The sequence below is a fragment of the Ciona robusta genome, chromosome 10 (genome assembly GCF_009617815.1).
Source record: "Ciona robusta chromosome 10, ASM961781v2".
Classification (NCBI taxonomy): domain Eukaryota; kingdom Metazoa; phylum Chordata; class Ascidiacea; order Phlebobranchia; family Cionidae; genus Ciona; species Ciona robusta.
In genome coordinates, this window is record NC_143244.1 from 4377887 (window position 1) to 4393701 (window position 15815).

General features: G+C 35.2%; 2 protein-coding genes and 1 long non-coding RNA gene across 7 annotated transcripts; 1 reads left to right on the plus strand and 2 right to left on the minus strand.

Annotated features, from left to right (window-relative positions):
- Window positions 1–181: 181 nt before the first annotated feature.
- LOC149729750 (uncharacterized) lies at window positions 182–10822 on the minus strand. Of its 5 annotated transcripts, none has more exons than XM_089886411.1 (16): window positions 10676–10822; window positions 10384–10461; window positions 9933–10070; window positions 9271–9473; window positions 8970–9082; window positions 8280–8438; window positions 7689–7883; window positions 7048–7188; window positions 6125–6245; window positions 5747–5838; window positions 4260–4979; window positions 3614–3788; window positions 3213–3299; window positions 2670–2821; window positions 1867–2022; window positions 182–1362 (listed from the first exon to the last, which is right to left on the minus strand). In XM_089886411.1, the coding sequence occupies exons 1-16, from the start codon at window positions 10763–10765 to the stop codon at window positions 1277–1279; spliced, it is 2706 nt and encodes a 901-aa protein (XP_089742537.1). In that variant the 5' UTR covers window positions 10766–10822; the 3' UTR covers window positions 182–1276. The 5 variants fall into 5 exon arrangements, with proteins under 5 accessions (XP_089742537.1, XP_089742535.1, XP_089742534.1 ...); XM_089886409.1 differs by having other exon boundaries at window positions 9933–10085; XM_089886408.1 differs by having other exon boundaries at window positions 10384–10503; window positions 10676–10820.
- Window positions 10823–11631: 809 nt separating this feature from the next.
- Window positions 11632–14658, minus strand: LOC149729751 (uncharacterized). Its single transcript, XM_089886429.1, has 8 exons — window positions 14492–14658; window positions 13975–14138; window positions 13441–13731; window positions 13228–13373; window positions 12365–12521; window positions 12200–12290; window positions 11966–12083; window positions 11632–11770 (listed from the first exon to the last, which is right to left on the minus strand). The coding sequence occupies exons 1-8, from the start codon at window positions 14656–14658 to the stop codon at window positions 11711–11713; spliced, it is 1194 nt and encodes a 397-aa protein (XP_089742555.1). The 3' UTR covers window positions 11632–11710.
- Window positions 13982–15758, plus strand: LOC149729752 (uncharacterized). Its single transcript, XR_016385830.1, has 2 exons — window positions 13982–14122; window positions 14502–15758. It is a non-coding gene; the product is annotated as an uncharacterized LOC149729752 (long non-coding RNA).
- Window positions 15759–15815: the final 57 nt, after the last annotated feature.

Below are 15815 nucleotides of genomic sequence, written 5' to 3' on the forward strand. Positions count from 1 at the left end.
TCTTTTATATTCGTGGAAAAGCGGGGCTACGGTTATATAATTCTGTAAATATTCTTTGTTTACTACCGAATTGTACAAGAGAAGAGATTGAAAATGTACCGCCTTACGATTACTATACGATACTATGTGTGTGACATGCCCATATTCACTCAACCAACAATTTGAAACACAACACAAGATGTTTTGTTACATATATTAAAACGTAAAGCACACAGTTCCTTTTCGGTTATACATGATTTTAAATTATGGTGAAATAACAATGTAAAACTTTGCAAAAAAATCAAAAGAAAGGCAAACCAAGTGTCTGTATATTTTTAATTCAAATCGCTACATTCTCTGTGTCATAACAGTCATCTGGGGTGCTTGGGGTAACATCTGCTGGTTAATGTTCGACGTACTCTCCAGTGGTTCCAGTGGATAAGTGTCGGGTCCGTAATCCAACGGAAATTGTTTGTAGGTCATCACTGGCGGGTCATTTTGGCTTGGCAACACGCTAAGGTTGTTTGCTGGGTCCCTTATAGGTGGGAGTCTACGCATTGCTGGTTTGTAAGCGATAGAAACTATACCAACGACTGCCGCTATCGCAGAGGAAATTATAAACACAAGAAGAATAAGTGTCCAGTTTGGTTCTTCCATGTCATTTGAATCAACAGTTTACATAAGCTTTATAAGCCTTTAATACAGCATCACTGTAATTCAAATGTTATATATTGTTCTGGTAACTACAATTGTTTTTGAAGTATTATAGTAGGGTGGGAGAAGATGGGACACCTTTATCACATAATATTTAAATATTCTGATCGTGTTTTAAACAATTAACAACGGTCTATGGGAGTCATGAGGACACAGTTTTATAATTGCTTGAATTTTCTTGGTTTAATACTAAATAGGACAAGAAAATATAATAAACAGATCTCCTATCTAAACAAAACACTACGTAGTAATCTGAACACCTTTTTCTTAGTAAACATGTTAATTTACATAAGCGTTACTCCCGCTATCTTTTTGCCTTGTTTAAATAATTCAACCCAGCTCAGCTTTCACTATGATTTCACACTCTCGTTTCAAACAGAAAGTTGCGAACGAACTCGTCGGGGAAGTACATTGCTGTACAAGCCCGCGGGCAATGTAGACTACGTGTGTTCACGCAACCTTTTCAAGCCAAAACATTCAATGCATTTTCAAACTAATAACATGAGACCAAAACTACATGTTGAATATTGTATTTGTGTTACAAATTTTTGGCGACAGATCAGATTTCCTAATTAGGTTGTTTTTATTGTTGGACACACGGACTTGGTTCGTCAAGCGGGGGTGTGGCCGGTGCTTCACTGTCGTGGTCGATTATGACGTCACTATCGTCTATGTTCGAAAACAAATGGTTCAAATTCAAATAATTAAATTATTTTAAAATGCGTAATAACCATCAAATCAGAGGTATAGTAGGGAGGGGAAGATGGGACACCGGTTCATTCTATTTTCTCATTCCATTTAGTAGTGAACCAAGAAAATTCAAAGAATTATAAAATCGTATTCTTACGACTTCAATAGACCATTGTTAGTTGTTGAAAACATGATCAGGATATTTAAATATTGTATGCTAAAGGTGTTCCAGCTTCCCCCACACTACTATATATTAAAGTACTGTAGGTAAGATGGGTCACCTTTAGCACATAAAATCCAAAAACCCTTATCGTGTTTTAAACAATTAACAGCGGTATATATAGGAGTTGTGAGGATATGGTTTTATAATTCTTTGAATGTTCTTTGTTTACCACCAAGTAGGATGAGAAAACACAATGAAAAAGTAACTTTTCCCCCCACCCTACTATATCAAACGTTTGGTCGAATTTTCTAAACTGTTACCTTGTTGTTGATCTCTGTTTTTGACACCAGTTGAACACTTGGGCGCTGCACTGCTGATCGGTTGTGTCAAACCGATATCCGGCATTTTTAACGCTTCACATTCGGTATCCATCTCCGAACTGCTTGGCGACGTAACGTTAACAAATGCATCTGTAACTGAAAGGCAGTACATATTAGCACTCGGAAATAAACAAAAAACAAATACGTGTTAAATAAAATCCAGTTATATACGAGACTTTTATTTTACATAACAAATTCATTTTTTTTAACAAAATCTAAATTTTAAAAGAGCGGAATCTAAAAAGTGCAATTTAACAAATCTAAGTTTTATTTCATTCCAATTCCCGCATTTTGCACTGCTAAAACTAATCTTCTAATCTAAACGAAATATTCTTTGTACATCACATACATAAATATATATAAGGGGTGGGGTAAGATGGCACACTTTTTAACTCTGTTTTCTCGTATTTAGCAGTTAACAATAAACAATCAAACATTTATAAATCTATACCTTCACGGCTCTCATAGACCGTTGTTAATTGTTTAAAATACGATCAGGATATCTGGATATTATGTGCTAAAGATGTCCCATCTTCCCCCACTCTACTATATATAAGGGGTGGGGTAAGATGAACACGTTTTCATTCGCTTTTCTTGTGCGTTTTTTAATGTTAGAGTATTGAATGATACAACCGAAGCACTGAGACTCTACAAAAGCGTTGTTAATTGTTTAAAACACAATCAGGAAATATGCGATTTAGGAGCTAACATAAATTCGTTTATCTCACAGTACAATACTATACCTGGCTCGGAGGTTTCTACCGCCGTGCTTAACACGTCACTTCCGTCCACCTCGCCGTCGCTAGGATACGGCGACACGTCACGGAAAACAACTTTATGTGAATTCGAGTCGCTATCTTTTGTGGACGGAAAGCTGGATATATCTATTGACGCTCTGCAGCAAAAAAAAACATATAGTAGGGTGGGAGAAGACGGGACACCTTTGGCACATAATATACACATATCCTGAGCGTGTTTTAAACATTTAACAATGGTCTATATAGGAGTCGTGAGAATATAGTTTTATGATTCTTTGAAAGTTTTTGGTTTACTACTCAGGACGAGAAAATGGAGTTAAAAGGTGTCTCATCTTTCCTCACCCTACTGTAATAATCATTCTAAAATAAACAGCTGCAAACTTGTGGTGTGGCAACTTGTGGGCGCAAGGTGTATGAAACCGAACACCTGCGTTATAGCAACTGTCATTTCCCCATCACACGAGAAAAAATAAGATACATTTGTTCAATCCGTTATATAGGACTTTTGTCTATTAGTAAAACACGTACGTTTGGCTTGGTTCAACTGGTATCCCTCTTTTTAAGTTGGACCGAATCCTTTCAAAAGCTCGATTCACGCTATGGTTGTACTCTGTCCTGTTGGTTAAATTAACAACATAAGCTCAAAGTGACATTCAATTGTTTGGTACAACAAACTGTCCAATCTATATATGACCTTTTATTTAGTGGCACATCATCAGGTATAAAACGTGGTGCATATTTCCGACGCTTCGTCTGCCACCCGGCAAAATCTATAGCAAAGTCAGACCAAACGTAGAAATAATACGTTTTATACCAGTTGAGCCGCTAAAAGATTATTACATTATGCCTGGTAGCAGAAGTAACAAATAAAACATGTCATATACACAACACACATAGTTGCATTTGAATCATTAGAGTTAAACACTCACCATTCTTCTTCGTCGTCTGCGACCTCCCCAAATTTTGAATACACGTGATCCGATGACGCAATCTCACTTCCCTGCTCCATTTCGATGACGTCACGAAGGTGCGCCAACTCGTTCGCAACATCACACGTATTCTCCGTAGGCTCGCTGTCTTCGTATCGGACTGGTAGGCCCGCCTCTTGTCAAAGTAAATTAAAATGATAATGTTATACATAAAGACGCGAAATTGAATTTAATATTTAAAATTATGATTGTCAATTACATTTTCCTTGTTCGTCGATAAACTGCCATGGCCGTTCAAAACAGTATAAGATTTTTCTTTGCAAGAATTTAAGTAGATAGCTACATAGTGTTGATAATGTTCATACAATAATAGTACTGTTGGGTAAGGTGGAAAACGTTAACACCTAAATCTTTTATTTGCCTGATCGCGTTTTAAACAATTAACTGTTTTAAAGTCGTGTGCCTACGGTTTTATAAGTGTCTAAATATTCGTTGATTACAGCCTATATTGGGACGAAAAAAGAGAATGAAAACATGTCCCATCTTACCCCAGCCCACTATATATATACATATATGCCTGATACAATAATATTACAGAATGCCAGCATATCAGTGTGTCATCATTATTCCTTTATCACGTATTTACCTTGTCGTCGAATGATGCTATTCACTCGATCTACCAGACCTTCCATTCTCCGTCTGGAGCTAGAGACAGATTCGAAAGTTCCATTAAACGCAGGGGGTGCTTCCTGTAAGCTGGGTTGACTCCTTTCAAACTGGGCTGAATCCATTCTTGGAATTTTAGCAGGCAACTCATCGTCAATGTCTATATCCATTCCCCCTAATGCAGATACACGGTGTTGGGCGGGGACGGCCTCGTCTACATCGTCATAGTTATTAACCATAGACCCAGGAGTCTTGTTTGTAGCATCTAAAATACTCTGCCTTTGGTTGATTTGGGAACCGATCGAAAGAGCTTGAGATATTTTCGTGTTTAGTGGAGCTTTTTGAGATCCTAACGACGCTGCTTCGGATGTTCTATTGGCTGCTGGAAGTTTTATATCATCGTCGATTTTGTCGTATTCTTTTATTATTTCTTGTTTGGAGATCGTTTTTACAGTTGGCTCAGTTGGCGAATCAGGTATTGAAGTTGGTTTGAAAGATGTTCCTGAAGGTGGATCGGCATCGATTCCATCATACTCCTCCAGAATATCGTCAGGAAGTGGTAGGGAAAAGTCGTCGTCGTGTTGGTATGTGCTAATGGGCTGGTTGGATACCTTGGACGGGATTCGATCCACGACTGTTTGTGCTTGAGTTCGACTATTGGACACGGTCGGTTCTTTTGAAACTGATTCAACAGCAGAATCTGGGTGGATAATAAAAAGAGACGATTCTGTAAAGTACACTACTACCCTTTTTGCATGGTAAAAAGTTAATGCGAATAGCGATCCGCATTAACTCGTCATATAATAACTCGCTAATGGGGTTATTTTGCATGGTCATTTTGTTTATGCGCGTATCAACATTCAGTAAGCTTATTTTAGCGCAATATTGTTAAATCTAGTTTATAAAATAAGTTTTAACACCTCATGGTGCTATTACCAACTAAATACTGTAAAAATAATACCCGAAAAAGATTAGGCTCTTAAAAGTGAAACTGTACCTCCACCATACTTTTCTTTACTCGCATAATGCGAGTAACAAGCAACCTCCTACAGCAGGTAACACGCTCATGACGTTATGCGTGTTAACTTTGTTTTTGCGAGTAAATATGCCAGTACTTACGCGCATAAAAGTGACCATGCAAAAAGGGTATATCTATTTCTAATTGGGAAAATAGGGTGTTTCGAATTTACAATTGGCATAAAAAGTGAAGCGAGTAAAAAGGTTCCACTTTTTTTAATTTAATGAAGTGTTGGACCAACTTTGGCGGTAATCCTTGCTTCCATGCAGGTCTGGACGTTGTGGCTTATTAATATATTGTATACAATATTGGGCATATTAATAAAAAGCTCAAAATTTTTTTTTCTTGCAGTAGTATTCTACGAACTACTGGTCCTAAGGTTAACTCGACTACGAGTATTTTAACATTATTTCCATGATTTTCGATTAAATATTCAACACAGTTTTTACCTGAATCGTGGGCCAGGTTCACTTTGCGCCTGTATATAAAGTAAGCTCGAGGTATCAGGACATCACGGATATACGCTCCAACTCTATAATCTCTGTAATAATGTACGCTTTGAAGAATAATACACGTTTTAAGGTGCAGTAGGGTGGGGGAGATGGTTAAAAACAAGGAATATTCAAAGAATTATAAGGCCTTATCCCCATGACTCCTATATACCGTTGTTAATTGTTTAAAACACGGTCAGGATATTTTGATATTATGTGCTAAAGGTGTCTCGTCTTCATCTCACTATATTATATTATGCCTGTTTTGAAGAATAATACACGTTTTGAAGTGTAATACCAGTTTAAAGAAATGCGTAAGTTATTAATTTGACTTACTGCTGTATGTGTGTTGCGGAAACACCTGGCGAAGATTCGTTCCAGTTTGATTTGAAAAAGTTGAAAAAGGATTTTGGTTGTGAGATACTGGAACCTGAAGCCGCATCCGAATCTGAATGATCTGGGACCGGAATTCATATTTTAAACATGAAATAGATTAAATGGATAAATGAATGAATAAAACATGGTAAACATTACGTGGCGATGCTATAGGACAATGCTTTCGGTTTTATACACTTCGTGCCCGCTTTAACTAAACATAGTGGGGAGGGGAAAGATGGGACACCTATTCATTTGATAACATTCAAAGAATTAAAAAGCCGTATCCTCACGACTCCCATAGACCGTTGTTAATAATCGTTTAAAACACGAACAGGATATTCGGATGTTATCTGCTAAAGGTGTTCCGGCATCTTCCCCCACAATACTATACATAACTTGTTGGTTTTTATTTTTTTGGAGTATTTATTGTATGGCTGACATTTTAGACAGCTCATATGGGACCCCTGGGTTGAAGAAATTCCCGTGTCTTGTTCAAGTACACATACGCCTACTTCGGTGGCAAAGGCAAGCCATGAACCAGACTTCTCTTTAGCGTTAGCCACACTGTTATGACGCCGGGCTAAAACTCATAAGATAAAAATACTCGCAAGGCGGGCCAAGTCTTCTAGTTAAAACACCTTGGGTCTCGTATGGCTTACCATGCATGCTGGCGGCTTTATACCTCGGGTATACGCTTACAAATAATCACCCACAACGTAACATGCATGGTAACTCGTAAGCTGACACGAGGTGTATGAACACACGTGTTATAACGACTGTCGTTTCCGACCAAGCGACGACAAAGTAAGTTACATTCATTCAATCATTCAAATATGAAACTTTGATCGTATCTTATTTAGTCTATATTGTCACAAACTTACTGCACGGTGGCTTGTACCAGTCAATGTTCGTGCTTTTTATTGCTACGACTTGTGGACCTTTGTAATCGAGTAAACTTTCAACTTTTCTAAGTCGCTTGTTTCTCACGGATCCCATCGTAGAATGAAAGTCGTGTTCACTTTCTATACAGAAGAAAACAGTAGTGTTGAGCAAGTACTTCAGTTTAAATTTGCTCTTAGTTAAATTTGTTATTTGAAACTCGACGGTCATAGTCACTCTCTATAATATAGTCTATATGTTGGGTTCGCGTTTTATATGAAAATATATATGTTAAAGAACATTATAATTTGTAAATTCCGGTCTCTTCGCTGCTTTATATATTATGAGGTTCGTTATCGCGGCAAAAGAGATTTATAAATTTTAACTTAAGTTATGTACAGTACCGTGAAGGAGATGGGACACCTTTAGCACATAATATCCAAATATCCTAATCGCGCTGTTTTAAACAACTAACAACGGTCCATGTGAGTCGTGAGGATAGGGCTTTATAATTCTTTGAATGTTATTTGTTTACAATGAGACGAGAAAATACCCTAAATAAGTGGCATCCTTCAGTATTAGTTTTTCGCAGAGGCAAATAAAATGGTACGCCGTTATATTTCGTTAAAAAAAATGCTTAAACCTTCGCCATCTGCATCACAATCTTCCTTTCTGTTGATCGATAACTTTATTTGTGACGTAGCCGCTTCATCGGTTATGACGTAATCCTCGTCATCCGGGGTCAGGTCGATGACGTAACGTTTTGAAATAACCGGGTTTGTAAAAAATGGATTCGCGCGAAATTGAAATTTCAGTTCAAATCCAACAACGTTGTCTTCTGCAAGAAGTTATTTCTGTTATACTTATAATACCAGTTTACTGTTTTAGGAAAATCAACTTTGTTTTCAAAATATAGCTGAAACTGGCTGTCTGGTGCTGTTTTTTTTGCCAAAATAGATTGCAATTCTTTGAGTTGAACACACATGATTATTCATATATATAGTGGGTTGGGGAAAATGGGACACCTTTAGCATATAATATACAAATATCTTGATCGCGTTTTAAACGGTCTATGAGAGTCGTGAGGATACGGTTTTACATTTCTTTAAACGTTTTTTGTTTATTACCAAATGGGACGAGAAAATAGAACGAAAATGTGTCTCTTTTCCCCCACCCTACTTATTATGTATGAACTTTAATTCTAAGTCTAAACTACATATTGTATGACTCTTACTTCTAAATTCACCCGGCGCTACTTCGACGTGATCAGAACTGATATCAGTAAGATATTGCAGCTTCGGAATATCAGACCAGTGGATCAATTTCTGTAGAATTGGATCCGAATTCATCATGGCTGTCAGCCAGAAGTTCTCCGAGAATTCCATGGTTTCACCTGGATGATATGGAAATTGCAAAAAGGAATAGTTATCCGCGTAGCAGAAAAAAGGTGGTCGTTTGACCAAGGTGGTCCTAGAATACCGATATTATAGCGGCCATTTTTGATACCTTCTATTGGTGCCACCAACCTAAAATTTGGACACTGTACTAACTAGACCCCGGGTCATTTGTCCTATTTCATGCACTTCGTGCCCACTAACGAGTTATATAAGCGCGGCTTATTACATTACGGGTTGTGTTCACAGCAGTTCGTGCTAGTTAAATTAAGTTTAGTGCAGTTTTTTTAGCTTTTAAGTTCTTTGCTATGATATAGTAGGGTGGGGGGAGATGGGAGACCTTTAGCACATAATATCCAAATATCCTGATCTTGTTTTAAACAATTAACAATGGTAAATGGGAGTCGTGAGGATATAGTTTTATGATTCTTTGAATGTTTTTTGTTTACTACCAAATGAGACGAGAAAATAGAACGAAAATGTGTCCCATCTTCCCCCACCCTACTATACATTTTGTACCACGCACTTACCGGCATCAATAATAAATTGTAGATGCATTTTTAACCTCTTGAAGTCTTCGTCGTTTGCTTCAAATACAGAGCAGCATGATTCTACATGTTCCAAGTCTAAGGGCGATCCACCCCTAGGAAACAAGTGTTATACGTCGCAAAAAGCCTTTAAGTCATTTATTTAAGCCAAGGGCTGTAAGTGTTAAAAAAATGCATTACAAAACAATTCACTGGGAATGGCACTAAATCAAAATCAAACCTTTAAAACTATACTGGATCCCCAACGCTGCTTAAAAGCTTGATTGAATATGGTTTAACTTACTGAACTCCACAGATCAGCATTTTCCTACAAGCAAGCAATGGTTTGTAGTATTTGTTTATATAGATTTTCTCCAGTTCATAGACATCTCGCTGGAAACGAACTTCAGTTCCAACCAAGTGGTTATGCAGGATAGCTAATGCTCTTTTCTGATGCGTCTCAAGTTTCTTGATATCGGTTTGTTTTGCTTGCTGTAAAGGTGCAGCCTGTAGGAAAAATGGATGAATGAATGAATGAATTGTCTTTGCTTTATCCTCGCGTGACTTGAAAACGACAGTCATAATAACACAAATGTTCTGTTTCATGCACCTTGCGTGCCCGCACTTCCGATAACGCTAACTTTGTGGGTGATTGTATTTTTCTGTATGGCTAAAAGACAACCCATTAACGTCTACTGGATAATTCGACTAATGCCCTTGCCCAAAGACACGCCTATATTACAAGAAATATACTTGAAACTTCATCTTTGCGTTGCAAAATCCTATTCTATATACGAATGAGGTGCGGGCGGAATGTCAGGGACACAAAATGAAAAGAGAATGAAAACATGTACCATCTTACCCCAACATACTATATTAGTGAAACACCAATGATGTTGTTTGAGTGTATATCGAAAATATTACAGCTTACAACATATAGACACGGGCCAATATTAATTAACTTACTTTCTTTTTCTCTTGGTTAATCTTACAATTCGATGTAGTTGTTAAAGGCTTGTAATTAAACAAGGTTGATGTTTGTTCACTGGTGTCTTTACTTGATGACTTCGATGACTGTGCCACAGTACTCTCCGTTTGCGGTGACTGGACGAAAGAACTCTAAAATTAGATGCACGTAAATAATTATTTCAAGCAGAATAACAGCGGTAGCATACATACGGGTTTAGGCCTATACTTAAGACTGTGTATACCTTATTGCCCGCTACGAAACTTTGTTTTACCTTACAACTCACATAAAGTTTTATCTCAAATGTGGTTTAACTTTTAAATTAAACCGCAAACTAACTACCGTAAAGACTTTAAATAAAAATAATTCCGTACAAAAAAGCTAGCTAATAAAGAACTGCAAAAGTACTGTTGTTTAAGTTAAAATTATCGGACAAAATTAATCACGAACCTTTGTTTCTGTAGCAGTGGCAGAAGACAGCTCCTCTAGTTTCCTCTGTTGTGCCAAGGCGCTCAGCTTTGCTCGCAACTGGGAAACAAAGTCCGGATTTCTCCAAATCGTGTTTAAATCCTTTAGCAAATTTTCGAGTACTCTCAGAAAAACAACCGTTAACATTACTGATTATTTGCGCATCAGGATAGAACGATTTGGAATGTCCCAAGTGGTAAAACCAAAATTTATCATTCGAAATAAATAAAAACAAGTTTGGTAGCATATTCATTTAATTACTGTTTAAACTTACCTTATTCTTTTTGTTTTTATTTTTCTTGGGTTTTAGTTTTGCGCGTTTCTTGGTTTTGAATTTAGGTCTACGTTTTGCTTTCTTTGCCATTTTGTTTAAAATATTTTATTTGCTATACGCAGGATTTATTTTACGTGAATAACAAAATTTATCTCCAACGTAAAAAGTATGAATTAGTGTGACGTAATACTTTAATTATTACATAACATTTAAATCAGAAATACGATATTTTATATGGTAAAACAAAAGTAAAATGGCTTCATGTAATAAAAAAGTAATGTACTGTTCATGAACCACTTAGGATATTTTTTAGGAGTTTATGGTACTGTCTGAGAAATTATACGCGAAATGGGCCTTGTCAGTAGCTCCCCGAAATTTTAAATTATCTTTCAAAACGGTCCAACAATTCTATTTTTGGCGGGTAATAAAAAAAAGTTACCACTGAGCGTATATGAGATGTATGTAGCTGACTAGCTGCATAGATAATGTGTAGGTATGATTTTACAAAAGATAGTTAGTGTTTATTTTAGTCAGTTCATATCAGTATAATGTTGACGTTCTTTTGACGTTTATTGTAGTTGTTAAACATGCAACGTTTGATATTTATGTACGCAAGTTTTGTTGAAGTCATATGTGTTTAACTGAATAATTAAACAACAGTTCTTGGTTAACCAACCTATGTTTGATTTTATAGTTAGTTGGAATTTATTTCATGCGGTAATATTTATTGACTAGATCTTTTAAATGAACTGGTTTATTTTCATAAAACACGAGTCTGTACGAAAAATTACCAACTTTTACTTTAAATAAACAATAAGTATGCGACTGAAATACTATTACTAAAAATGCTACTGAGATATAGTTACACGGGTATACAACAATGATTTATACAAATATAAAGTATTTACAGCCTTGTGTCTCACTCTCTACTAATACACCTATCTTAAAAGTTTTTGTAAAGTCACTTTATTTACCCTTACATGTTTTGCACATTTAGGAACTTAATTTTTCATTACACATTAAAAGGCAGTAAGTTTAGTTTTGATTGTGTTGAGAAGTTGCAAGGGAGCAGTCCAAGCTTGATGAAATCGTGTTCTAAAAGTAAAATAATTTTTACTAACTAAACTTTGCCAAAAAAATGAGAAGTAAATGGGCTATTTTATGTTTATTCTTTAAATACAGGATTAATATAGCAACACAGTGAGTTTTTACGATTATGATGTTTTAAATAGACTTAAATTTTTAAAGGCATTTTTGAAACTATATAAAGCTATGCTATACCTATTATACCTGAATAACAGTAGTCTGAGCAGGTTGCTTTTTCTTCCATGGTAGTTTTGACCTTATGTTAGCCATAAATTTTCTAAAGTCATTATCACGAACACTGTATATCCCAACATTTATAACACTGTGAAAAAACAAAAATTATTTATATATATACAATGTGTTTGTTTTGTTTAATCTTAGATTAATACAAGTTAATACAATAATGGATTATATAAATCAGAATTGTACGTAAAATACCTGTTGAGCATGATTGTGTAGTAGCATGTCAGATACCCTATTACAGAACACCCATCAACAAACACTAGTATGTACAAGACCAGCATTGGCACTGTCATTTTAAGTATAAGTGGTTTTTAATTAAGTTCCAAATAGTACATAGACAGATATTATATTCCTACTTACTTAAACTAAGTATGAAACCAAACTCCATCATAAGTAAAGTTTTGTAAGCTGTCTTTTCTCGTTTGAACAAAATATCATTCACTTTTTGAACTGAAGTTCTTTTAAATGTTTTCCCTCTTTTGTAAACAACAAATCCAGTAGCAATTGTGAAGAATGTCTTTGAAAACAGTATGTGTTGATATTTTAAATTCTCTACAATATATTTCTGGGCATTCTGGTTTGCTAAGACTATTTGAAAGAAAACAAAACTTCAAAGAAAACAGATAGGTTGATGGTATTGTAGTGATCGACGTGTGAAAGCGGGCGATAAGAATGTTACCGTTGTAATTCCACGCTTACCGATGTTGTATGTTTACTGGTTTAATGATATTGTGTGAGTCCACGTACCGATATTGCCTGACAACGGAAACTGTCACAATTTCCTAGCTGTTTCCTAATTAAGATGCGTGGCTGCTGGCAGGATTTATCGTTGTAAATTGTGTGTGAACTATGCTCAATACCCAGACATTGTATCTGTAGTTACGTTATGTGTGACTGGCGGTAAGCCTGGAGGCTGACGTGTTCCCTTCTTCTCACAACTCTCGTCTGTATAAAAGATGGCTGCGCCATGTTTCGGCACGCATTGAGCCGTAAATTCTGCTATCGTTATCGTATCGTTACGTCACTGTCAAGTTACTAATAAAGGAGTATTAAGTGTTGATCTGGTTCCAATTGATCGGTGATTAAACGAGGTACAGCATCTAGTACGCGCGAAGAGGAGTACGATAGGACCAGACCCAACAGTATGTATTTATGGGTATTTACAGTTATAAGCTTGTGTGCAAAAGTTACCGAAAAAGTTTTATATACTATACACTGCTTACCGTGATAGAGAACAACAGCAGCAAAGTACATATGCTCGTGACCATTAGAGTCATAAAATCTTGAATACTGTTAACATTGCTAGGTGAGGATAGGTACAGAAACACCATTGGTGAGTATCCAAAGTCATAATTTGACTCCAAAATTACTATACGAAAAAGGTTGCATTTAGGAAGCTTGTTTATGTTTTTTTATAATATTTAAACACTAATTACCTGGAAAAATAGCTTCTGTCATAATTAATATCCACACAATGAGTAAATTCCAATGTGGACGCCTTGATGAAGCCACCTTGTACTTTAATGGCCACTTGATTGCATAAAAACGATTGTAACTTAAATATAACAGATGGTCAAATGGAGCTATTAATGTGAGCATGTAGAAAGTGCAACCGATGGCAGCTCCAGGTGTGGCCCATGTTTGAAGGAAGTTCATATTTATTTGTAGTGGTGTCGAGTATAAGGTTTTTATGGCATTGGGAATGGAAATGGAAACCAATTGCAATCCTAAAATTCATTTTATAAAAGCAATAGAAAGAAAGTTTTATTAAACACAGTGAAATTTATATTTAAGTTAGGTGTAAGAGGTTTTAGGACTTGATTTATCTTACCAACAAATAGGTCGGACATTGCAAATGATGTTTAATGTAATTAAATTTGCTAAACTGTTGAAAGCAATCTTATTAAACACAGTGAAATTTATATTTAAAGTCAGGTATAGGAAGTATTTAATGATTTGATTCATCTTACCAACAAATAGGTCTGACATTGCTAATGACATTTTAATGTAATCTGCTCTCATTCGGAAAATCCTTGGTTTGTGAAATACAGATGCAATGACAAGAGTGTTAGCAAAAAAGTTTGCAGTTGCCAGTACAACCATGTACAATATTATAAGGTAGAAACCATATTGCCTAAAAAGTAAACTGTTTAATAAATCGAAAAATTGTTTGTGTTGTTACGCTTTAGCCAAGTTATCATTGTGCATTATTTTACATATATTAGTATGTCAGATATTTATACACTGTTTACAACATAATCTTCAAAGGATTTGGTTTAGTTTTTGAATATGGTAATTACTATGAGCTACACGCCTACCCCTACACAATATAATTTATTAAAACATATTTAAATAATGACGAGCTACTATTACTATTGTGTTGTACTGCTGTAATTTATGCTAACAAATCTGCTACAGTTTAATCCGCTTTAAAAACAAAAGTTAGTCACAGCTCTGTTGACTTTGAAATTCTCTTTCTCAACTTACCTGCATGTAGGGCATGATAACAGCACTGTGTGGTTGCTACAAACTACGGTAGTTTCAACATCACAAAACAATGTCCAATTCATAAGGTTCAACACATTTGAAGAATTAGATGTATCACTTTTTACATTATCAATGATAAGGTTGTATGGAACAAATTCTTCTTCCATTGCAATAATGCCTCTGTTTGTTACATTGAATTAACGTTACTGCAATGTCTTAAAATTATATCAAATGAAATGAAACTGCATTTCTATATTGGTCTTTTTTTATTTTATGACACGTAGTATGAATCATATGAATCTAATTTATTGAAGTTCTCCACCCTCCCCAAGTTTTTAAATAAAGAGAATTTATTTTAGTTGTAGTGCTAATGCCTGATTTAGTACCATTCAAAATCGAGACCTATTTAAGGATCTACTCAACATTTAAAACTATTGTAATATTTAAATCTAGTTACCACTTCTAACTTCCTAATTATCTATGAGAGGTATCTCATACATTCTAACATCAACCTTTAATAAATCCAATCTGTTTTAAGACTGATCGCTATGTGTGACCTAAAATTAATATTGGCTACATTTTTGTTTTTATTGGAAATTATTGCGTTTTTTCACACCTTTTTACATCACACATATTATCTTCAGTGGTACAGATGGCTAATCTTTTATAAGCTAACATTTACTCTCATCGGTGTATCACTAATACGTGCCAACACGTTGAATTTTTTTATCTCAACAGTTGATGGTAAACAACAGGTCTATGACAAACATTAATTTTTGTAATGTTGAATTCATTGAAACAGTGAAAAAAATATTTAATTGTTTTAATTGTGCTGCTTTTTGTAGATGGTAACCGGTAAACAATGACATGCAATTTGGCAAATTTAATAATCTTGTTAATTGTGAAAGATTCCAAAATCACATTTTTTTCTTTCTTTCTAGCAGTGTTTTTTTCAAAGTTAAGTGATGAACAAGACTTAATGAATGACAGTTGCATATTTACCAATTGTTCAATCATTTTTTCAATTGGTTAAATAATTAAACTTAATCTATAAATTATTAAAATGATTTATCAGTGTGAAGATGTGTATAACAAACGAAAAAATCATTTGTATGCCCTCAGTTTTGTTTACTAAGATTATATCTGTTTACTATTTTAGTGTAATTTTCTTAACACATATTTATTATTTACCTACCTAAAAATTCTTAAAATGACTCATCAGTGTGAAGATGTGTTAAATTAACAAATAATAAATTATTTGCCTTTAGTTTTGTTTCCTGAGGTTATCTGTTTGTAATGTAATCTTAGCACATATTTACCTACC